The following is a 25362-nucleotide window of genomic DNA, read 5'->3' as shown; positions in this document are numbered from 1 at the left end:
TTGTTTTTGGAGACAGGGTTTCTCTGTGTAACCCTGGCTGTCCTGGAACTCACTCTGTAGACCAGGCTGGCCTCGAACTCAGAAATCCACCTGCCTCTGCCTCCCAAGTGCTGGGATTAAAGGCGTGCGCCACCACCGCCTGGCAAACTTTTTAATTTTTAAAATGTATATTTATTTATGTGCACGTGTGTGTCTACATAAGTATATGCTAGTTGTGTGCAGGTGCCTGCAGAGGTCAGAAGGTCAGACTTCCCTGGTGTTGGAGTTACAGGTAGATATGAGGTGCCCTGTGTGGGTGTGTGTGCTTTTAACCACTGGGCCATCTGAGCACTAAACATAAAAAGCTGAAACAAACAAAGGCTTTGGAAAGGCTGGATATGCAGCACCAAGGCAGACTGCCTGGGGCTCAATCTCCTCACCACAGAGCAAAATCCTTTTTAAAAAAAAAAAAAGATTTATTTTATTTATGAGTACACTGTAGCTGTTTCCAGACACACCAGAAGAGGACATCAGATTCCATTACAGATGGTTGTGAGCCACCATGTGGGTGCTGGGAATTGAACTCAGAACCTTTGGCAGAGCAGACAGTGCTCTTAACCGCTGAGTCATGTCTCCAGCCCCCAGATCAAAAAATTTTAAAATGAAGAAATAAGTAAGGTCTGGGGCTGGCTCCCTCAGTGGGTAGAGTGTTTGCCCAGCATGCATGAGGCCCTGGGCCCATCCCCAGCAGCACATCTGCAGGCGTGGTGGCACATGCCTGTAATTTCAGCTTTTCAGAGGTAGAGATCGAAGGGTAAGAAGTTCAGGGGTGTAGGGTGAGTTTGCGGGCAGCCTGGGCTACAAAACACTCGATAACAACAAACAAGCAATGGCTACATAAGACATCTGACCAATCCTTTGTCATTCACACCAAGTGACATCAGTGTTAACCTGGTCCCACTACTCTAGATCTTGGTTTCCTCTTCTGTGAAATGGGGAGACAGCTGGGAGGGTGCTGGAGGCCTCGGACAGTGGCCCAGCTTCTGGGTGCCACTGGTATTGAGGATTTGCAGCAGCCAGAGCTGGTGGAACTTGGGAGAGGCCTGTGGGGTAACTGCTGTTTGCACCCAGTCCACTTGCCCTTCTCCTGTTCAACTGTGGATGCTGCCCAACAAAAGCCACCATGCATGACAGCTGCCTGAATGCCTCAAAAGATCAGGATCACACACCACTGGGGCAACTGAGGGAGGCTCAGGAATACAGGCTGTGACACCCATCATCCCAGAACTTGAAACAATGAGGAAGGAGGATCACAAGTTCCAGGCTGGCTTGGACTAAATAACTGAAGCCCTGTCTTAAAGAGAAGGTGTATTAGTGGCTGAGGCTGGGGCTCAGGCAAGATAGTACTCAAGAAACCTGGGGCGTGGCTCAGGGGTGGAACCCCTTCCTAGAATCCCCCAGTGAGGGGTTAGGGGTGTGGCTCAGGTGTGGAGCCCTGCCTAGAACCCCCCAGTAAGAAACTGGGGTTGTGGCTGGCCAGTAGAGCTAGGTCCTTTAGAACACTGAAGAACTGCATTTGCTAGGTATCCCTCTCCTTCACTTCCCCAGTGCAGCCTCACCTCCCATCTCATCCCCATCTCTGAGTTCCTCTGCTCTCCACCAGGAGGACCACGGCTCCTTACATCACAAAGCCCTTCCCTGGACCCATGGATCCCTCTGCGTCCCTCATCTGCAAAACCCACCCTGGTTCCACTTGTGCTAGCCCTGGTATCTTCAGGGAGAAGGGTCATGGCTATTTGATTCCAGCAGAGGAGGCTTAGTAGCATGGCTTGTCATCGTGGCTTTGTCTCTGAAAAGAGACAGAAACCCAGCATTCAAGACTTCCTAGGGTGACAGCAAAGATGCAACTGGATTGAGTGGGAGCACCAGGGTCCTGTGGGGGAGCACCAGAATCTCAGCAGGGAGTAGAGTGTGGGGGCACACCAGAGTCCCATGGGAGCACGGGAGTCCCCTGTGTTGCAGGTTTTCAGCTGCTTGGCTGTGTATGAAAGTGAATTACCACTGCCGGCTGAGGGATATTTCTTTTCCCACTTACGAGCAGATGTTGCTTTGTTTAGCAGGCTCCTATGCAGCCTGCGATGGCACATTCTGAATTGGTCTTCATTTCAATTAACCTTGCTTTCAACCTTAACCTTAGGTTGGCCTTTTGGGGACTGTCCCAAGGTCAAGAGAAACAAAGTCAGCAACCAGAGCCTCTGTGTTGTGTTGTTCCAGCGTGAAATGGGAAAATCCTGGGACTAGGAGCTGGGGTGACTTTGTCCCTGTCCTTGGCTCTAACATGGACCCAGCCCATCCACGTGGGCTATGGGAACAAAACTCTCCATATTCCCAGAGCAGTTCAGTTGAACCCCAAAACCTCAAACACATCCTGATACCTCATTTCCTCAGCATGGCCCCAGAGTGACTTAGGCCATATTGCCAGGGGCTCGGAGGATCGTTCTGAGTCATCCGTGAGTCTGTGAGGGAGGGCTTGTCATCTCAAGAGCTGGTGGCCACAGCAGCAGAGCCTGTTCCCACCAGCCAACAGCAGGGCATCCCTGCAACTCACTCTAGCCCCAGCCTACAAAGGGGTGGGTGTGTTCCGTGATGCCTTTTGGAGTCCACACTCTGCTGGATTGGGGAAGCATGTCCAGGAAGTAGGGTGCTGGCCCAGCATGTGCAGAGCCCTGGGTTCTATTGGCAGTCTTCAAAAAGAGGGAAAGAGATGGAAAGTGGGAAGGAACATTTCTCCCTGTGGCTGAGAAAGCAGGGGCAGGGGGCTGAGGACCCTGGGAAGACGAGGGAAGATGGGCAGACCCAGCAGAGGACCAGGGCTCCACGGCGTTCAGTCTTGGGAGGGCTTCTTCTTGTTGCATTGGATCCCTTAGAGTGATTGTCTGGGCCAAGCTGTGGAAAGGGCACGGGCTCTGGGGCTTATGTGTTCCAACTGCTGAAGCTTAAATGCAGACAGGCGCTTTCTAAGCCTGAGTGCCAAGCCAGTTCCAGTAAGTCTCATTGTCAGCTACAAAAATAACAACCGTGGAAGTCAGGACAAACTATGATGCCACCCAGCTATGTCACAGAAGGGCAGTGGCCTCTGTGCCCTGAACAAGAAGTGTCCTGGTCCAGCCTCAGCTTTTAGAGTTAGCATCCTGGTTTTAGACAACCCAACCTCTAGGGTACTGGGTCCTGTGAATGGTCAGATCCCAGAATACACCGGGAACCTGACCTTCTTTGATCTCCATCACCTGTGTGCCTGAAATCACTAAGAAAGCAGCAGGCAGGGTTCCCTTATCTTCACCTCCTTTCTGATTTTAGAGTCATACCAGGTGGGCATGGTAGCCTTAGATCTCAGCACATGGGCAACTCACATGGATCTCTGTGAGTTTGAGGCTAGCCTGCTCTACGGGGGGAGGGGACAGACAGAGACAGAGAGAGAACCATGATGGCTGTTTTCCAGGTATGACACAGTGGCCCTTGTGCTCCTGAATGCCTGTCAGCTGTGACCACCTGCAGCTACACTTTGAACACTCCATCATGGAGCATAAGGGGCTCAGGATGCTTGCCCATCTCTGAGCACGACAGGCAGTTAATAGGTTAATAGCTGATAAGGGAGAGTTATTTTCTTCAGCCCTTTGGGACACAAGCACATGTTCATATATATGTGCACAACAGAAGGGGACAGAAAGGGGATAACCACAAGTGAGGGGGGGCAGGTGAGGGTGACAGGGATGAGTATGAGCAAAGTCTGTTCCATGTGTGGAAATGCCATGAGAGGCTGGTGAGGTACACTAGGCAGAGGTGTCTGCCACTAAGCCTGACCCCTGGATCCACAGACGGAAGGAGAGAGCAACTTCCCACAGGTGTCCTCTGATTCCCACACTCAAGACTAAGGGAAAATGACAGGAGGGAAGTGATGTGAGTGGCCCAAGGTAGGGTCCCCCCACCCCCAGCCTTCAGGAGCCAGGACATCCTATCTCAGGACCTGGAACCAGGAAAGGAGGCTGTAGCTCCAGCCCATCTGTTGTTGCTTTGGAAGCTGGTGTTTATGGCTGAACAATTGCTACAAACTGACCTTCCTGAGGTGGGGGGCTCCTATGGTGAGAACTCTGCCCCTTGTCTTTACTACAAAGACATTAAGGCCCTCAAGCCACTTGGTAAACTAGTTTTCTTAACACATGCACACTCATACACATCTCTGTCTCACACACGCACATGGTCGTACACACATGCACGAACACACGCATGTGCACCCCCCACACACACACTCACGCACACGCATGCACACACACATACACGCACAAACACGTCTGTTTTATGTACTTGCTTATTTTCTGAGTGCTTTCCTTAAGACAGTCTTGGGGATTTGGGGCCTCTGCCCTTTCCTGGCAGGGGATGTGGGGTGAACCTCGGTCTCTCAGGCACACATGTTCATGGGCTACACATCGCTGGATTAATGAGTTCAAATACAAATACACATGGGGCGTGGGCTGTTTCTGCCTTCTTCTTACACTTACTTATCATGTGCACACTTTCTCACACATGTGGAACTCAGAGGACAACTTGCTGGAGTCTCCCCTCTTTCTACCATGTGAGTTGAGTTTGTGGGATCAAACTCAGGTCACAAGCCTTAGCAGCGCCTTTACAGGCTGAGCTACCTAGCTGCAACCCTCCACCCCCCTCCTTTTTTTTTTTTTTTTTCTGTTTGAGCCAGGATTTCTCAAAGCCCATACTGGCCTCTTGACATGCAATTCAGACCGGACTTGAATGAACTCTGGCTTGGTTGCCTGTGGCCTTTGGCCTCCCTTTAGTCGTTATTGAAACAAAGGACTCTCAAGATATCAGTTCTCCCAGCTGGGGTGGGGAGGTGGGGGTTGGGGGTAGTTGGAGTCCTGGGGACAGCTAGAGGAAACTCTCTCTGCAGGAGAGCCTGCTTGTCAGGTGACCTGGCAGGAGAGACACAGAGGGCTGGCTGTGACTGCTTAGTTCTGGCAGTTTCTTCTCATTTGCTTCTATTTGTTCATTCCTTGCTCATTCATTCACTGAGGGGGTCAAGGCCCACCTGCTTTCCTCACAGCAGTGGTGGGGCCTGGAACAGAACAAGAGTCTTTAACCTGCTGTACCATCTCCCGAGCCCGGGCTGTTATATTGCAAGTAGAGTCTGTGTTACCCACTTTGGCCTCAAACTCCTGGGCTCGAGGGAATGTCCTGACTAGACGGGACCACATTCCACCTGCTTCAAAACCTTTAACCACTTGTTAGATACAGAAATGGGAATATTTGTGCACAGTATACACACTGTTCTAGGGCTATGGCTCAGTGGCTCCCTCCCCAGCATCAACCAGGCAGCACAACCATGTCAATCCAGTACTAGGGAAATAGAGGCAGGAAGATTGTGAGTTCAAAATTATCCACAGGTATGTAGTGTGTTAGGGCTAGCTATATGACTCTGTATTTGTTGTTGTTTAAAGTCGTAACCAGCATGCTCCTAAAAATGGTCAAGCCTGGTCCAGGAAGAAGAGTTCTAACATACACTTACAAGCACCCGCTGTCTTGCTTTAAGCTATTGTACAGGTCACAACAAACCAGACTGAACTGGGCAACTGGTCCCGACCTTGACCTTTGGAAGAATCCGGACTTAACCTGCCCAGTGCAGCTGACATGACAAAGAGAGTTCCTTCAGTCTTGAGCCTCACACAAAAGAGGACACCTACAGAAGCTAGGAGGCCAATCAAGCCCAGAATTTTTTTTTATTGTTTCTAGTTTGCAAAGAGAGTGACTTTGAAATGACTAATCTACACATTCTTCCTAAACCCCTCTCCCCCCCAAAACCCCTCAGAAAAACAACAACGACAAAAAAACTTGTAGAAAGTGGTATGGGGTGTGGCAGCCTGTTCCTCCAGCTTCAGCCCCTGGAGTGCCAGGAGACTGACTTGTCCCCTCTCCTCTCACCCCACTTTTTTGTTTCTTCTGCCTTTTTATTGATTGACTGATTTTTTTCTGTTGATTACTTATTCACTTTACATTCTGGTCTCACTGCACCCTCTCTCCTCCCAGCCCCAGCCTCACAAATCCCTATGCCCATCACCCTTCCCTTCTCTGCAGAGAAGAGGCCTCCGTGGGTACCTGCCTGTCTCGGCACATCAAGCTGTAGCAGGTCTAAGCACATCCTCTCCCACTGAGGCCTGATCATCAGTCCAGTTGGGGAGGGGGATCCGAGGCAGGTGACAGAGTCAGAGGCAGCCCCTGATCCAATTGGACCCACAAGAAGACGACCAAGCCACACATCTGCTAAACAATGTGTCGGGGTCCTAGGTCCAGCTCATACACTCTGTTTGGTTGGTAGCTCAGTCTCTGTGAACCCCATGGCCCAGGTTAGTTGACTCTGTAGGCCTTCTTGTAGTGATTGTTTATTTTTGAGACAAGGTCTCTCTGTGTAGCCCTGGCTGTTTTTGAACTCGCTCTGTAGACCAGGCTAGCCTTGAACTCCTTGAGATCTACCTGCCTCTGCATCCTGAGTGCTGGGATTAAAGTTGTGTGCCACCACCTCCATCCACACCCAGATTAACATGTGTATCACTGCTTTTTAATATTGCACTTATGTGTTTAATGTGTGTGTGTGTGCATGCCATGATCACATGTGGAGGTCAGAGGACAATTTCCAGGAGTCAGGCTCTCCTTCCTTCTGGTCCTCAGGTTTGAGTGTCATCACCTTCACCCCTGAGCTGTCTCACAGGTCATGTGATTTGCTGTTTATTTATTTGGAGCCAGAGTCTCACTATGTAGCTCAGGCTGGCCTGAGTCTGCTACATAGACCAGGATGCCTCTGTCTCCCATGTGCTGTGATGGGAGGCATGCACCCCCATCCTTGGTTATTTATCTGTATTTATTGTAGTGTGAGGCACTCTCAAGCAGCGCGGGCTGGCCTTTCACTCCTTATCCTCTTGCCTCCACCTCCCAAGTGCTGAGGTGATCGATGACATGCACTGCTGTAACTAATGCACACAGGTCTGAGTGAAATGATTGGAGGTTGTGTTTAATCACATTAAATCTTACCATGTCAGTCAGAGGCAATGTTTAAGCCAATGTTCATACCTCTCTCTCAGGCAGCCAGTGAAGTTACTCTTGAGTATAACTGTTTGTTTTTAATGGGGGGGGGGAGGTGCTTTTTAAGCAGGCTGGCCAGAGTCTCCCATGTACCCCAGGCTGGCCTCACACCTATACTCTCCTTTCTTCAGTCTCCCAAATGCTAGGACAGTGTACACACCACTACCCACTGACAAAATACACATTTAAAAGTTTTTCTCTTCTTTAAAGTTTTTGTTGTTATTATTATTTTATTATTATTATTTTTATAATTATTATTAGCTTGAAGACTGGTTGTGTGTGAAGAAATGTGCCACAGCTATAGCTTGTATATGTGAATACATGTGACATAGTGTGTGTGTATGTGTGTTTGTGTGTGAACACACGTGCCATAGCTGACAGGATCCAGGCCCCTGGCAGCTATTGCCTTCACACACTGAAACACATTACCAAACCTGACAAAGTTTTTAAAATAAAGAAGATAAACTTCAGGAGGCTGAAGCAGGAGAATCGGGAGTTCAGACCAGCCTTAGCTACACTGACATAACCCCAACAAAACAAAACAAACAGCCAGAAAACAAATCAAAGGCCACTCTAAAGAGTCATGCAGGCCGCTGCCCTGTCATGTGACTTCTTTGGAATAAACAGAGATAACAATCATGTTTTCATTTCCCAGGGGTTTTTTGTTGTTGTTGTGTGTGTGTGTTTTTTTTTTTTTCCAATCTCACCTCCTGATACAATTTGTTCAGTTCTTAGGAACTTTTTACTGGGGACAGTTTTTTTTTTTTAGTAAGGGTGGGAGGCCCACATTTGAAAGACAACAGATCTGATATTAAGTCCATTATTTTTGGTGACAGCCATTTGTTTTCTGGCTGCTTCCTGTTTGGTCCTAAAATAGCCTCGGAGAAGGGGCTCAGGACATGCACGGCCTTCCCATAAAACCAGCTTAAAACCTAGGAATTCACCTTACAGGAGTCTGACCTCCAGGTGCTAAACTGCCACTTGGCAGGGGCAGTTTGGTTCTGTGACATGAAATCAAAGTGAGCTCATACCATCTGCAAGGCGAAGCCGCCTCTAAGAGGCCTGACTCAGGCCAAGTGGTGGCGCACACTCCCAGCACTCAGGAAGGCAGAGGCAAATAGATCTGAGTTCAAGGCCAGCTGGCCAGCCTGGTCTACAGAGTGAGTTCCAGTACAGTCAGGGCTACACAGACCCTGTCTTGAAAAACAAAACAAACAAAAAAAGAGTCCTGGCTCAAATCTCTAGGTTGGTTCATTTCCCAGGACACCTTGACCCAGGCAGTGGCTCCCCACACCCTGCGGCTCTACTGAGGATAGTCTACTACCAAGCCCAACCCCCCCACCTCTGAGACCAGTCCGTCACTGAGGTCTACTCCAAGCCGCTTTCCAGGGTGAGTTTGAAATCCGTATCTTCCTGCTCCTGATTCCGTGATGCTGGAATCACATCCCAAGCCTGGTTCCTATGGATCTAGGAATGGAGTACAGGGCTGTATGCTTTTTTTATTTACTTTTTTTTTTTTTTTTGAGACATGGCATTTCCATGTGGCTAGTTGTTTCAGCTCCGGGAATGTGGGATTAAGTGTGCGGTGCCTTGGCTGGCTGCCTGCAGCCATTCTTTTTCTTTTGGGTGTGGCTTCTCTGCACCTCGGAGGTCAGATGATGTCACAGGTGTCAGGTGTCTTCCTCAGTCTCCATCTTTTTTTTTTTTTTTAAAGACTGTGTCTGTTAGGGAACCCAGAGCTCTGGTAGGATGAGCTCACTGGCCTGGCTAGCCAGTGAACCTCAGGCATCCTCCTGTCTCTGTCTCCAGCACTGGGGTACAGGTGTGCACCATCCTGCCAGGCTTTATTTTACATAGCTTTCAGGGACTCAAACTCAGGTCTTCCTGACTGGACCATCTCCCAGCCCTTTAGCTGCACTCCCTCCAGGGTATTCTTGTCTGCATTTCTTCCATGAAGCCGTCACCCTTCTCTAGCATTCTGAACAAGACTCTCACAGAGGGATTCGGGCAGAACACCTGGTCACTAAAGCCTTAAAAGCCAGGCCCCAAGGCTGGGGCTCGAGTACCAACATGGTGGCTTGGGACAGTCCATTAAGTCCAATTTCAAGGGATCTGATGGCTTCTTCTGGCCTCAGAGGGCACTGCACACACATGCTACCTGGAGGCCCAAGATCTATAGGAAGAAGGTCTATGAAGTTCCAGGGCTCACAGGAGTGAAGGAAACCAGGGCTAAAGGTACGAAGGGCTCTGGAATGGAGAAGTCTGAGGGGAAGTGGAGACAGCTAGCTTCGTAACTAAGATGCAGGAATGGGCAGAGATACAAAGGACTTCTGGAACTCTCTACATCTCTGTGATTCTAAATCTAAACTGGTCCTTACAAAAGAAAAGTGAGGGGCTGGTGAGATAGCAGATGGTAGGCTGCCTTCCACCAAGTCTGACTGAATTACATCAACTGGTGGATGCAAAAGCAGTCTTACCCCAAAGGGAACAAGAGACTTTTTTCTGGAACAAAATATGAACTACACACATTCAGGTCACCTCAAAGTCTACGCTTCAAAACAGAAGCCATTTTGTTAAGTTCTTACAGTGACAAAATCACGAACCAAGGGCTTTCATGTACCATCACGGAAACATCACTCAGCTGCTGACAGCAACCGAGGGACGCTTAGCTGCAGTTGCTGCGATGACTCCTGGCTTTCAGATTGACAGAAGCGATGGCGATTACTGGTTTTTCTTTTCCCGAAGCTGGTACATCCCAAGGAGTTTCCTGCCCATTAGTCATGGGATGTTGGGTCCCACAAGGAGGTGGGCAAGCCATGACTACTATGGGATGAAAGCTAGCACAGATAAATTGTAATTAGGCTCTGGCCCTGCAACATTCCCAGCCCTCCACACCCCTGTAGCTCTGATCAGCTGACCAACCATGGATTCGGCTTCTTCCCAGGCTTCTCCATGACAGCTGGAACCTGGACCTGCACAGCAGAGTGCCACTCCACACTTTAAAACATCAGCTAAAGCCGGGCAGTGGTGGCGCATGCCTTTAATCCCAGCACTTGGGAGGCAGAGGCAGGTGGATTTCTGAGTTCGAGGCCAGCCTGGTCAGAGTGAGTTCCAGAACAGCCAGGGCTACACAGAGAAACCCTGTCTCAAAAAAACAAAACAAAACAACAACAAAAAAACCATCGGGTAAAATATGGAGCTGGAGTGACATAGATCAGGGGTCAAGAGTCCTCATAGAGGACTGCAGTTCAATCTCCAGAATCCATGGTGGGTGGCTTACAACCACCTGTAACTCCAGGTCCCGGGGATCTGATGCCTTTATCTTATCCTCCATAGGCACTGCACACGCATGACATCACACACACACACACACACACACACACACACACCCTTGAAAATAAAATATAAACTTGAAAACCTCACTCCCTCCTCTTTCTGAGACAGGGTCTTTCTATGTAGCTGCAGCCTAGAACTCAAGAGATCTGTGTGCCTCTCCCTCTCTGGTGTGATAAGTGTGAGCTTAGAGTGATGCCTAGTTGAGGTCTTCTGAAATGTTTCACATCATAATGAGATTCTGGGGCTTGGATCCAGGTCTATACAGTATCTTGTCATGTGCTGTCTACAGCTAGCACAGCTAGGGAAAGCCCCATGGAAGGGCACCAGCCGGGCAGGCTCCAGGCCTTGGTTTAGACCTTAATTCTTAGGACTTTTTTTCTTTCTCATTTTAAGTTTTAAAGGCATTTATTGCCTGCCTGTGCCTCTGCTTCCTCAGAGCTGGGATCAAAAACATGTACCACCATATCTGGCAAGATTATTTAAACCATTTTTTAAAATGTGCATCTGTGGGTGGCTGAGTACCCAGGGAAGCCAACAGGGCACTGGGTCTCCTGGAACTAGGACACTTATGGTTATGAATGGCCTAGGAAGGAAACTTGGGTCCTCTCCAAGAGCAGCAGGCATCTCCCCAGCTCCCCATTCCAACCCCAAGTTAGAGTCTAAGCACAAGAAGTAAACAGTACGCTCCAGGGAATCACAAGGCCGTCCGGCCCGGGCCATGGCCTGAGGCTGTTCACACAGATAGTCAACAGCCACAGCATTTCCACCTGCCCAGCACTGGATGGTGAATGTCCACGTCTTTTCTGCATGCAGAAAGCTGTGTATCCCGGAGCACTTCTGATCTCAGATGTCAGACCTGTGTTACTTTGACACAGGGTCTTTCTATGCAGTCCTGGCTGTCCTGGAAGTAATTATGCAGATCAGACTGCCAAGCTGCCCTTGCTGCGTTTTGGGTACTGAGAAGAAATGGGGTGGGTGTCCAGCAACCTACCATTTTCCCCCATGCAGAGGGGGACGGATGCATTTTGGAAAATGGAAAAAAAAAAGTGCCAAACTGGTTTCTCTGTGGTTTCAAGTTGCCTTTAATTTAATATCTGAGTGGGATTTGAGAGATGGCTCAGGGGTTAAAAGTGCTGAATACTCTTGCAGAGGAGTGGGGTTCAGTTTCCAGCACCAACAGGGTGCTCACCACCATCTGTAACGCCAGTTCCAGGGAACCTGGCACTTTCTTCTGGCTTTCATGGGTACCACGGATGCATAGACAGACATGCAGACATTAAATACAAACAGACCGAAGCTACCATTACCCACAACAAAGTGCTCTGTGACATTTCCACTGGGTAAAGGTACTTGCTGACTTGAATTGTCTGATGATCTGAATTCAGTGTGAAGGCTATACATGGTTGAAAGAAAGAACTGACATCTGACCACTCACTGTGTACCATGGATGCCTGTACACACATAAGTGTAATAAATAAAGTGGCAAAAAAACCAGTTATGAGCACACGAGGCTCTTGCTCAGGAGCTGAGCGCCCCATCAGTCACACTGGGAGGCTTCCGAATGCCTGCGACTCCAGCTCCAGGGCACAGGACACCCCCTTAGGCCTCTGCTAGTACCTGTGCATATATGCTCACCACTCACACACAACTAGAACAGACAGACAGTGTGGCTCCTCTCCCCAGCCCTGATGGGGAGGGCCAGCAGTCCTCAGTGGACCAGGTGGAGGGTCCCTCTGCCACTGACCCATATTCCTGACTCAAAAGAAGATAGCCTCATGTTTTGTATTAAAATATTTTATATTAATCATCCAAACTTCATTTTTATACAACAAATGCATACATCATATGTGTGGGGGTGTCTTGTGGATGCAAGGAAGGGTTGGGGTGGAGCTTGTCTGCAGCTATAAGACTGGAGGCCTTCTCTGTCAGCCACTGAATGATTGGAAGGAAGAGGCTGAAGGATCACCATCACCTCAGAGATAGGCAGGTTCCAGGCCTTTTACCTACAGCTGCCTTCCTGGCCCACCCACAGGAGTGAGCTGTGTCTGCTGCCTCTCAACAAGGCCCCTGTAGCCTAAGGCCCCGTGGCCAGCTGGCCTTGGCTGTGGCATGGCATGGCTTGAAGTGGGGCTCGCTCTGAGCATGGGTGTGTACATACAGACAGCTGCAGCTTCCCCTGCGTCACCTAGGCCGGCATATCCGCCTTGCTGAGGGCGATGGCCAGCTCCAGGTCCTCCTGCTCCTGCCGCCGCAGCCTCGCCAGCCGCTCCTGCTCCGCTTTCTCACTCTCCCGCTTGGCCCAGGCCAGCTGCTGCTCCTCATTGCCAAACTACAAAGGAAGAGTGATTGGACAGTGAGAGAGGGCTCAGGGCGCGAGTGCAGGGCTCTAGGCAGATACAACCAGAGGCCCAGGCTGCATCTGACCTGAGCTGCCTACTGAAGGGCTAGGCACCCATCCTTACACAGAGAGGCAGCTGGGCCTGGAAGGTTCTAGTAGGCAGGTCCAATAATTCCAGGCACATTCTACAGCCTTTTTTTTCTCTGTTTCCTTTAGAAACAGGGTTTCCTTATGAAGCCCAGGTTGGCCAAGAACAATAACCAATCCTGCCTCTGCTACTTCTAACTGTCAACACTCCCATACTCCTTAAGGCTGCAGCCACATTCTACCAATCATTACTCTGCTCCATGCCCTCTAGAGAGGCTTCAACCCCCAAGGGAGCCCCTGCTTGTCCAGGGATGTCAACAGTCCTCTTAACCACTCTCTTCCAGGGAATATTTGTAACACTAGGGACAAGTTTCCAGTCCTCCAGAGCAGACAGACACCAGCAGTGAGTGAGACTGACAACCTGCAGCCTCCTCGGGGAGGGAGAGCATTGCAGGGTGGTGTGGAGGAACAAGGGTGGGTGCTTTTTCAGCCATAGCATTTGGCCCTCAGAATCATCTGTCAACAGACACCAGTAACTGACACTGTCCCCTTGTCTGTTCCCACAGACAGTCACAGATCATCCTGCCCCAGACAAGCCCCCATCAGTGTCTAGCAGCAAGGCCCCTCCCATACTGCAACCCACACATTGGGGTACTTCAGAGCTGGAGGGCAAGAAAGGGAATCCCACACAGACATGCCTCATATACTCTGCAAACACAACAAGCATTTGAGTTGAAAGAACATTTCTCAGTGGTTTACTGACTATTGCTGGTTGGAAGTACTTGGACTGGGCCACCTCTGGTTCTCCTGGGTCACATAAGGGGCAGGAGCTGAACCTGTGTGTCTTAGGTGCCCCAAGAAAGCAGCTCAGGTGCTGCTTACCTTCTGTACTATCTCAGGGCCCAGAGCAGTTATGAAGAGTCCACCTTTCTCAGACACCACCATCATTGAGAATTTGTGTCAAGAAGTAAAAATTTTATTTCTGAAGCCTCTTGGAAATTTGGAAATGCCCTTGCATAGAGCATGCAGACAGGCTCTGTCCCCAATCCCTGCTTGTTCATGGAGGTACTTGCAAAGCCCAGCCCAGCCCGTCTGATGTCTGCCTGGCTCTCAAGGAAGCTGTACAGACAACAGCAAGTTATTCTGCTAAAAAAAAAACCTGACTGCTTTTAAGGAAGAGCATACTCATAGCCTGAGGCTGTTTGTTCTGTAGGGCAGGGACCTGGGCAACCCAAGCTGGCCCTGAATTCCCTAGAACTTTGATGGGCACCACCATGCCCTGCTAAAGCAGAAGGCTTGCCTGGATGTAAAGAAAATTCTTGTTGCTTTTAAGGAAAATTCTCTCTGCAGCTCAGGCTTCCCTCCAGCTCAGACCCACTTGCCCCTGCTGAAATTAGTGCTGGCTCCTCTGTCCTTTAAGACAGGGTCCCCTGTAGCCCAGGCTGGACTTGAACTAGCTGAGGATGACCTTTAACTCCTGATCTGACAGGGCTGCACCACCAAGCCTGCTTTACACAGTGCTGGGGATAGAGTCTTGGGCTTCAGGTGTACTAAGAGTGCATTACTGAAGCTACAGTCACAAACCAGAAGCTTCTGTGAGTGGTAAGTAGCTGAGGGCAGTCACCCATACTAGAAAGTTCAGAGGTGCCACAGCAGGTGCCAGGGATAGCAGTGGCCATCCTGCTTGGGTGACATCAGTTTCTGGAAGCCCAAACTAAGCAGGCTGCTTTCTGTACACGATGACAGCTTTTTCTGAGTTTGTACAGTATTAAAGTCCCAAGGATCCTGGAAAGTGGGCTCATGGCGGGCCATCTCAAGTCCTGGGAGGGCAGTATATTTAAGGCCCAGTAAGGGGAGATTCAAAAGCCTACCAGGGTCCTGTTCCAGAGAAGACTATGTGTACTGATGGGAACACAGGGCTCCTCTTAGTGGTGAGGGTAATAACTTCATACGATAAAAGACCACAGGCCAGGCCAGGCAGGGTTTGGTTTCCCATCTGGAGATGAGAGTGTTTAAATCAGAATTTAAACTAGGTATGGTGCAGTGTCTGAAATCTCTGCACTTACAAGTTATGATACCAGACTGGGTGAGTCCCTTTTTCAAAACCCAAACAACAAAGAGATAAACTTGAAAAATAAAACTGAGCCAGGCGGTGGTGGCGCACGCCTTTAATCCCAGCACTTGGGAGGCAGAGGCAGGCGGATTTCTGAGTTCGAGGCCAGCCTGGTCTACAGAGTGAGTTCCAGGACAGCCAGGGCTACACAGAGAAACCCTATCTCGGAAAAACAAAAAACAAAAAACAAAAAAAGAAAGAAACAAAAAGAAAAAAAAAAAAAAGAAAAGAAAACTGAAGCCTGAAACTACTCTGGGGCAACAGAGTCGTTCGTTAGCCCAGTCACAGCTTGGAGCCTGGTGTTCATAACAAAGTGACAGGACCGGGTGTTCTGCTGTGTGGGCACAGGAAGTAAACTGGCTTTTCAGAAAGGCCAGTCATTTCTCTACACTGTGGTTCAGCCCCACCACCACTCTTCCCTGCCTGAACCCAGCACCGGAGTCACGTGCCAACAGCTGTACTGTTTTTTTGTTTTTTTTTTTTAAACGGATTATTTTATTTTTGTAGCCCAGGCTGAACTGGAACTCCTGATCCTGCTGCTGAGAAGGAAGGCTGTGTGGGATGGGCTACCCATGCCAGGGCAGGGCATGCTAGGCACATGCTGGACTCACTGCACCAGCTCTGGCCTTGGCGGTTAGTAGTTTTCACCAGAAAATAACCCTGGTGATACACAAACAATTCAAAGTGCTTTTGTCTCTGGTTTTTACTAATAATGTCACTTTTCTGAAGGCACATACTGTAGGCATTGTCAACAGAACCGAATGGGCTGCAGGGCCAAATAGTTACAAGTTCCCAGGGGCCAACGTATTATCATTACTATTAATATGTTTAGACAGACAGCATCTCCTCCTGTATCTCAGGCTGGCCTCAATTTGAGATCCTCCTGCCTCAGCCTCCCAGTACTGGGATGAGAGGTGACTGCCACTGGGCCCAGCTCTGCCTTAGGCAATTCAAATTAAGCCACAGGACAATATGCTGGAGAGGACCAGGGTATTTACTGTGCAATACAAGTGGGCTTTGCTTTGCTTTGTTTTGTTTTGTACTGGGAATGGAAGCCAGGGCTGTATGCAGGCTCTGCTTGCAGCCCTCCAGGTTCGTTCGCCTGACGCCTGTCATTCCAGCTCTGCACGTAGGCTGGAGTGCAAGGATCAGTAAGTAGCTCAAGGTCATTCTAGGCTACAGACTAATAAGGTCCAGGCTTATTTCAAAGAAACAAATATAAGCAAACAGAGCAGTTAGCCAGTCTCTCCTGACAGCCAGGCAAGGAGCTTCACAAGCACAGAGGAAAACATTTGAGAAAATGGCCGCGCCCTGAAGGGTGAAATGGATTCCAGGAAGACAGCACCAAGCACAGGCTGCCCTGAGGTGGTGGAGGGTGCTGAGGATATGCTGAAGGTGGTGGAGGGTGCTGAGGACATGCTGAAGGGGCTGGCAGGCTCTACACAGATAGCAAGGCAGTACTACTGAGAGCCCGGGATGCTTCCAGGAAGTCTCTAGCCTGGATAAGTGGTATCTCTGAACCTTTGGAAAAGAGAAGAGGCTCCAGGGTAGACATCTAGGTTGAAATATTTTTCAGTGTAGCTAATAAAATGGAATCAGACAAAAGCACAACGAACAGTAGACATTCCCACTCTCTGGACATCCTGCCTGGACCCTTTGTCTCCTACTTGCATGGTGCACTTGGGCAGGCCCACTGACCCCAGGGCACGCAAAGGTCTTTTTGGAGGCAGCAGAACCCTGGTGAAATGTTGTAATTGGTCTTGAGAAGTGCCTGCCTGCTCCGCCTGCAGACACAATGAACCGGTGTGCTGGCACATACCTTCAGTACCAACTAAAGGCAGAGGCAAGTGGACTCTTTGAGTTCCAGGCCAGCCTGTGTTACACAGCTAGGCCTTGTCTCAAAGAACATCTTCTGAGGGACACAGATCACAAGCCACTGAGCACTGAGGCAGGCATGCTGTGTGTGTGTGTGCCGCTCTCCCTGGAGAGATCTCATCTTCCTGCAGTTCATTAAGCCATGGCTCTCGCCTTTGCCTTTATCAACAGTCTATTGCCTCACAGAAGCCAGCGCAGAATAAATAGCAATAGTTGGTGACTGTCGGGAGGCATCAGCAGCGACCGATGAGGTGTCCACAGCTGCAGAGGGACCCCCACCCCCTGAGAAGCAGCAAGCGAGGAGCAGGAAGGTTGCCGAGGGAGTACTCAACTTACAGAGGTGAAGTCGGCAAAGCCGGAGGAAGAGGCCTTAGGAGGTTTAGCTGAAGAGGAAGGGGCAAATGGATCTTTGCCACTAAATGGGTCCCCAAACCCCTTTTTATTTTGGAACGGGTCGCCGCTGTCAGCCCCAAGTGGCTGGAATGGATCAGGGGACTCAGGGAAGGCTGAAGAACCCAGCTGGCTTACAGGTGTACTCTGACCTGGAAAGTTTAGGGGAAAAACACAAAACAAAAACAGAAAAGGGAAAAAAAAAAAAAAGAAAAGAAACACAAGTTACTTACTAGGACAGGGTGGACTGCAGAGTGGGGACCTGGCTGTCTCTCTAGGGAAAGCTGGGCATTCCGAGAAGGGTGGCCCTGGGGGTTCTGACTTTGGGTGGGGAGGTCTGGAGCCAGGACCCCATGCCCTCTCTGTACTTGTTATACAATGGAGTTACATTCTACAGTAACCTGCAGCAGAGGTGAACAAGGTCATGAACGGTGTCAGAAGAGTGATTTAAAAAACAAAAAAAAGCTGTTTTTAAGACAGGATCTTATGTAGGCCAGGTTGGGCCTTGAACTCATCTTTCTGCCTCAGTCTATCAAGCTCAGGGCTGACAGGTGTGTACCACCTGGCTCAATCTCACTTTAGGTCACATAAACGCACTGATGGGTGTGTGCCACCACATCTGGCTCAAGATCAGAGCTGACAGGTATGTGCCACACCTTGTCCAACCTCACTTCAGGTCACGTAAATGCACACAGACCCACCAGCAGCTAACACTGGACCTGTCTTTAGTAGCTATGGACACATTGTTTTTGCAGAATGTTTGGTTCCCTGTACCAACATCCTGGTTCTAAAGTGTCATTGGCTCACACTTCTCTACAGTTACTATGTGTCCATTCAAAGAATACTTACAGAATGAGACTGGCAATCTGTTTTACCATGAGCTTTAGCCCAGCACATCACAGCTGAGCAGAATAACACACTGAAAACTTCTAAGGACAGAAAGAGCAGGGAGGGAGGACCCCCTGGTGATGACACCAACTCACTAGAGCACAGGGCATGACTGCAGGTGACAAGCACCAGGCACACACCACAAAAGGAGGAAGCTCCAGTCTAGCTTTCCTGCCTCCTGGTGTTTGTTGTGCCTGAGCACCCAGGGTCCAGACATCCAACATGGCTGATACATTAGCCCCAAGAGCCAGGTCAGCATAACTCCCTGGTGTTAACTGAACTACCCACAGTATCTCTCATGGTTTCAAAGTCATCATTCAGAAAGAAACTAGAGTGGTTGACCCTGGACACCTGGTTGTGGGAACAACACAAAGCCTGAGCCATCCCAGGCTCCAACATGGAAGGAGAGAAGCAGCTTGTAAGGCTGTTCTGACTTGTTTGTATGATGGCACTCATCCTCCCAGAAAATGGGTAAGTGCAAGAAAAGGCCTTAGTACTGTGCTCTGCTTCCCCAAACCAATAAATCCCCTACCCCTATTTCTGAACTTCCAGATGTCTAGGGCTCCAATCTCAGTTTGAATCTGCCACCTTCTGATCTGGGGCTCATGGAGGAAAAGTTCTGAGGGTTAGCTAGTCTCAATTTCCCCATTTGTGTGTGGTGCAGGAATGAAGAGACTGAGGGTGCTGCTGCCTGTGGGTGACACTTAGCAGCTATCTGATGCTGGCATGCGCCTGACAGAGCCCTGGTTCCAGCTCTCTTCTGGAAGCGGCTGTAGCAGCTGGGCCACAGCTGTAAAGTGCAATAGGTCAGATCCAGGCTGTGTCTCAGCTTAACTCAGGTCAGAGGTACAGCACCATGAAAACTAAGTCTCACATCACAGTAAGCTGGTACCACTATCAGGGGATAAGAACCTGACAGGGTACCCAAGGGTTCCTGCAGTTGTTATAGTGCTATGCTTTACATACTCAACAGGGACACAGCAGATGCATGGCCATGGTAGAGTTCACTGAATGTCACTGTACTGTCCTTTCAGAAGGCTGCTGCTTCCCTTTTTTTTTTTTTTTTTTTTTTAAAGGCAGGATCTCACTATGCAGAGCAAGCTGGCTGCTGGGATTAAAGGCATGCACCACCACACCTAGTCTCCTTAGATTTCTGCCCAGGTCATGGTTACAGACCTGGAGACACTGTTAGAAGGGAGGGCACACCTGGCTCCTTAGAGCAGCCATGCCCCCCCCCCCCCGTGGCTTCTCCTATTCCCAAGTACCCCTGCTGTGCTCTCTACCCTGCTGCCAACCTCCAGCCCCTGCCAGCCAGTGCCCAGCAAACCCACTCCACCAGAGACGAGCACGCAGGCAACAGGGGCTGGGGAGGCTCACAAACCACAGATACATGTTTGCTATGGAGGCAGGGTCTTGCTGCTGCTGAGCCTCCTTCTTCAGTCCCCACACTGCTATGAACATAACTATATGCACATCCCATGTGCCAAGAGACTCGGCCAAGAGAAGTCAGGCAGAGGGACATGGGCAAGGTGCTTGTCCTCGTTTGAGTACTCTTTCTGCTGTCTCTACAACTTCCTTCTCAAGGAAATCCCTTTTGCCCGGGGTCCTGCGGGAGACCTGACCTCTCCCTCTGCTCAGATCTCCCCACCAGCCTGGTATCATCATGCTCCACCTGTCCCCCACTAGTCCTCCCTCCCATTCACACAGCCCATCCACATCCAGTGCAGACTCACTGCCTGGCTCACCTACCTCCCTGTCACTGCCTGTGGCCCTTGTGACTAAAGCCTGGTGTGCCTTCTCCTTTTCTTCTCAGGGATGAACACTCTATCCAAGAGTCTGGCTCTTCATCTTGCGTCCCCCATCAGGAGATGGGAGGAAGGGCGTTGAGTGAATGTGGCCCTCCACAGCATAAAATCTGAGTCCCCAAGTATTTGAAAATCAGAAAAGCCCAGGACCATACCAACTCTCCTCCTAGACTTCTGCAGTAACCCCCAAACCTGGGCACTCTTTCTCATCAGATGACATCTTGTGCTACCATGGTTTCTGAAGCCCATTCCTACCATATACAAACATACACTAACATATACCTGTGCAGGCTGAGTACTGGGTAAGGTGCTAGGCTCGAGGCAGCAGCAGCTGGACCCTGGAAGGTCATAAGGAGTGGAGGGATCTCCTCACACATCCCTACCCAGCCTGTGTTATCTGCTCTCAGCCTGTCTCCACAGCCCACCATCAAGTCCATGGTTGAAAGTTCTAACCCTAAGCTATGCACAACAGGTCACTATTGGAAACAGGATTCTTTTGTTTTTGGAAAAAAGGGTCTCATGTAGTCTTAAACATGCTATGTAGACTCTATTCCAGTACTTGGGAGGCTGAGGCAGGATTGAGTTTGAAGCTGGACTGTATTACATAACCAGCCTTGTCTCACATAATAAAAACAAAGGTAGGGAACTTGCTTAGCATGGAGTGAAAGCTCTGGGTTTCATTCCCTACCCATGAATAACTAGGCATGATCCATAATGCCTGACTGTGGCATAGGGAGACTAAGGCAGGAAGACTAGGAGTTCAAGTTCATCACTAGCTACCTAGAATTTAAGGCAAGCCTCGGCTACGTGAGAGCCTGTCTCAAAAACAATGAACAATAATAATTTAAGGCCAGCAGGTCTGAAGACACCTGAGCAGAGCCAGGAGGTGATTAGCCACGTCTGCACCTCTCTCTTTTTGATGGAGAACTCTGTTTCCTCTGGCTTGGAGGATTAAAAAAATAAAGCAAAACAAATAAAGAAACAAAGAGTTTTGCCGGGAGGGGTGGCTGGGAAGCCAGCTGGCTGCAGCCATGTAAAGCTGAGGCTTCTGAGAATACTGAGGGGCTCAGAGATGAAAAGAGTCTTTTACATCAAGACTTGGTGCAGCTGAAACCGTTATTTAGAAATTGTGACTGTGCTCAAGAAACCCGCCTGCAGTAACTGGCGCCTCTTGTTTTCAGAGGATGACGGTTTTCTCTTGGGTGCTTTTTTTTTTTTTTTTTTTTTTTTTTTTTTTTTTTTTTTGGTGCTGTCAAGAAGGCGTACAGGTGCTTTAGGTCCCTGCCACTTGCAGGTTGGCATGGCCCTGCAGTGATGGAAGCCCCTAGCTGTGCGTGGCTTCCCACTTGGCACCCTGAGTTATTTTTGGTGGCTGTATTGTTTTAAGGCTGAGTCTAGTTCCTGCTTTTATGTAACCACTTCTGCTAACTCTGTAATTGCTTTCCCTATTTTCTGAGGTGGAGTTGATTCTGAGTGTGACAAAGTCACTCTGTCCGCCCCAGTCGCAGGAGGCAAGGTCACAGTGCTTTTCGATCTTTGGATATGACCATGGAGAAATGGTTACGGAGAAGGGATCAGAATAAACTAAACATTGCTGAGAAGGGAATCTGGAGTCTAAAGACAGTATGGGAGACATACAGAGGGTGTGTCTCAAAGACAAAACAAGGGACTGTCAAATGGCTCAGCGGACAAAGTTGCTTGCTCCCAAGCCCGATTACCCGAGAACAATCCCTAAAATTTACACAATGGAAGAACTGACTCCTGTCAGTTTCTGTCCGCATCCGACCGCGCGCCTGCATGCCACTGACTCACGGATATACAGAAGCAAATAAACACAGTAAACCAACACAGAGGCAAGAGATAAATGCAAAGCTCCTAAGTATAATTAATAATGTAATGATAATAAACACATTTTTTGGCCAGGCATAGGGAATCTCTTGAGTTTGAGGCCAGCCAGGGAGGGACTGGTTCTGAGACAGGCAGTGAGACCCCTCTCAAAATAACAAACAACAAAAAAGTTACATGAAAACTTCGCAGGCTGGTGCCCATAGCGGGCATGGCACCCCCGGTGCACTAGCTGAGGGGACTAGAGAGGCACAGTAGGCCTTATGTGGAAACCACAGCAGTTTCAACAGCCGCCCGAGCGGTGTACCGAAACCACACACAGCACTGACTTCGGCAAAAACAACACGAACTCCATGGTTTACCACAGCGTACTCTGCTAAAAAAAAAATTACTCAGTGGCCAGCCCCACCCTGGCAGGAATTTCTTTAATTTTTCTCTCTGTTTTCCGAGGCTGTTTGTCTCCTCAGCAATAGAGCCAGCACATCCAGAGACTACAGGGGAGGAAGGTGCCTGTCTCTTTCCCAGCTTGCTTTTCAGGGATTTCTCTGAGCAGTTCCCAGAGCCAGGCTTGGAAAATGCATTGGAGTTGCCAACAGTCAGCTCCGAGAGGGGCTCTCCATTTAAGGGGCTGATGCAGGAGGGCAGTCAGAGATCTGGGGTGCAGGGTCCTTAGAAACCCGATTACGAAGAATATATGTCTGCCGGGTGGTGGTGGCTCACGCCTTTAATCCCAGCACTTGGGAGGCAGAGGCAGGCGGATTTCTGAGTTCGAGGCCAACCTGGTCTACAGAGTAAGTTCCAGGACAGCCAGGGCTACACAGAGAAACCCTGTCTCGAAAAACCAAAAAAAAAAAAAAAAAAAAAGAATATCCAATGTCAGGACTGGGGCTCACATGTTAGAACACTCTAAATGTCTAATGTCTCTAAATGTTGGGAGAACAGGGAGCCCTGGGCTCCAGTCAGCACCACATACACAAGCTCTAACCCTAGCACCCTGACTGTGAGTGGACTGTGAGGAGGAGTTCCAGGCAACCCAGCTTGGGGTACAGGGCGCGCGCGCGTGTGTGTGTGTGTGTGTGTGTGTGTGTGTGTAAATGCAAATAAAACAAAATACAACCAAGAGAGAGCATGAGCTTGCCCCTGTCAGACTCCGAGTTCTGTTGACACAATTAATTGCTGTACTTAAAAAAATGCAGCTCTGTAGATGGGAGATAAATACAGGAAAAACACCCCCCAAAAGACAACCAGAAAAACAAAGACAAACTTTGTGGTCAGGGGAGCTGCCCCACCCTCACCAGTATCCTCTGCGACCCAGGGCTCTCCCACACTGCTGTGCACCCTGACATGGTACCATACAACTGTCAGCTGTCCCAGATGAAACACACCTTCAGTGCCTTTACTCTCAACAGTACCAGTTGCTCACACACCAGGCTTCTGGGAGTCCTTCTGTGGGAACTGAGTGAGGGACACACACAGGGCAAGGACATCAAGAGGTCACTAAGGACTCCAACCCATTCTGCCTTGGCCAACCATCAAAACAAGATTAAGTGGTGGCAGAGAAGAAAGAAAAATCAGATTGCCCGACTCAAACTTTTAACTGTCTTGAGAAAGGAATCCTTTCCACCCACACCTCCGTCCTCCCAGTGACTTGTTCTGACATCTGACAGCCTTGTTGGCTCAGCCACTGAGAACTTGCAGGCAGGAGTCCTGAAGACCAGGCAGACTGCAACACAGCACAGCAGTGCAGTCCAGGTGATAAAAAAAATCTGAGGTCCCAGATCACATCATGGTGCTGACATTTCCCACCAAAAATATTTACCAATTTTTGAGAAGACCAGCTCAGCACACTGGAGGGGACAGGATGAGGTTTGGGTCTGAGCTGAGGAGAAAAGCTGAACAAATATTTATTATCTCCACAAGTTCTGGGACTATTTTTGTCTGCTGTCAAGTAGGCAGGGGTCATGGGAATCTCTGGGGTTGGCAGGCCAAGTGGACAATGATGTGGCCACTTGCTCTGGGTCCACAAAGGACACATGAATCTGAAGTGAGGAAGACACTTTTCTTTCAGTTTTCCCACAAGGCTGCTATGATCTCTGATGAGGAACTGATGAAGGGTGACATTAGCCTGCAGAAGAAAACAGGCGAGGGCAAGGCTGACATGAACTGACACAAACCACCTGCCCTGTGTTCTGACATCACAGACACGAGCCATCATGCCTTGCACCTGTCAGTCTTCATTGCGCAACAGACTGACAGGTCCCCCATTTGTCCTCCAGTAGCACCTTTGCCACAATCCTTCTGTTTGAGTGGGCGCTCAGGGGATGCTATCTACACAGAAGCCAGGTGGTGGGGGAGTCCTGGGTGCTTGCCATGCACAGCCACAGGGGCTGCCAGGGCCTCCCACTTTTGTCCTCCCTACAGGGTGCAAACATAACCCGAATGATACCTCTACAAAGGGCAGGTAGACGCCCTGCCTCATTTTATAAAGTCACCACAGACTGTGATGTCTATAGTGGGAATGTGCGCCCTGTGATGGAAAGGGTCACAGCCTGGAGAGGACCATGGAGACTTGGGGGAGGGGTTTCCTACTTGGCTCTCTTTAATGTTCAATCTCTATGACCACGAGCTGTGAGCAACTATACTGAGCTCACCATAAGGGGGACATGTACACATCAATAATTTATATACCTGAAGCCCCAGTATGAGTCCTTTAGGTGATCAAAGGGTAGACCTTCAGCCAAGTGAGGGACTGGGAGTTGTTCCCGCCCACTTACTACCACAGAGGCCATGTAGGAAGAATCTGTCTGTCTGGGCTTACATCTTGCAGGTCCCCTTGAACCTCCACTGTAGGCATTTACTCATTAATGAATATCAGGCCACGGGACACCCACTGGATGCGCCTTGCTGACTGCAGAAGGGTGGGTGTGCTGAGGTAGGCACTACTTCTATTTTCAAACTGTTCTGCTAACTGCCGCCAATAGCAGCCAGCCTGCAGGCTGCTGAAACCAGCTAGAATAGCATGGGTTCCTCCACAGCCTGGGAAGGCAACCCATACAGCTTATGGGTATCTCCTCAGCCAGCACCCACAGCAGCCAAATGGCTATACTGGGCCCTGGGACAGACCCTCCAGGGCTGCTGTGGCAATAGCAGGGCAATGGGTGCACTGAGTGAGTGTGGGAGATGGGGGGACTGCTTCAATGCCTTCTGGCCATCCTGGCTGCTAGCTATGCCAGAATTTTCCTGAAATGGAACAAGTATGTTCCTTTCTAAACTCTCCAGTGTACCCAACACATTATCTCTTTGCCACCATCGTGGGAACGGAATTAAAGTAGTTATATTCAGGGCAGAGGTGCTAACCACAGGCTCAGACAGTGATGCCATTTGACAATACGAAGTAACAAGGGGCTTGGGCACAGACAGGACAGCCAGTCTCAGGGCCCTGACTCCCAGGTTCCGTCCTCTTCCTGGGATCTCACAGAAAGTTCGAGAGCACACAGTTCGAGAGCTGCTTACAATCCTGGATATTCCCTGTGCCTGTACCCTGTGACAAAGTGACCCTG

General features: G+C 49.6%; 1 protein-coding gene across 5 annotated transcripts in view; it reads right to left on the bottom strand.

Moving 5' to 3' along the window:
* Positions 1 to 12239: 12239 nt before the first annotated feature.
* Eps15l1 (epidermal growth factor receptor pathway substrate 15 like 1) overlaps positions 12240 to 25362 on the bottom strand; it is an 82657-nt gene continuing 69534 nt past the window's right edge. For 2 of the 5 annotated variants that reach the window (XM_028787794.1, XM_028787795.1), the window contains exons 23-24: positions 17211 to 17416; positions 12240 to 12790 (exon numbers count right to left, since the gene is read on the bottom strand). In XM_028787794.1, coding sequence (XP_028643627.1) covers positions 12647 to 12790; positions 17211 to 17416 — 350 coding nt within the window. In that variant the 3' untranslated portion in view covers positions 12240 to 12646. Of the gene's footprint in view, positions 12791 to 17210; positions 17417 to 25362 lie in introns of those variants that run through there. The other 3 variants (XM_028787796.1, XM_028787797.1, XM_028787798.1) reach the window with 2 other exon arrangements.

The sequence above is a fragment of the Grammomys surdaster genome, unplaced genomic scaffold, assembly GCF_004785775.1.
Source record: "Grammomys surdaster isolate TR1022 unplaced genomic scaffold, NIH_TR_1.0 125672, whole genome shotgun sequence".
NCBI classification, from domain to species: Eukaryota; Metazoa; Chordata; class Mammalia; order Rodentia; family Muridae; genus Grammomys; species Grammomys surdaster.
This window is presented reverse-complemented; position numbering and strand designations above follow the sequence as displayed.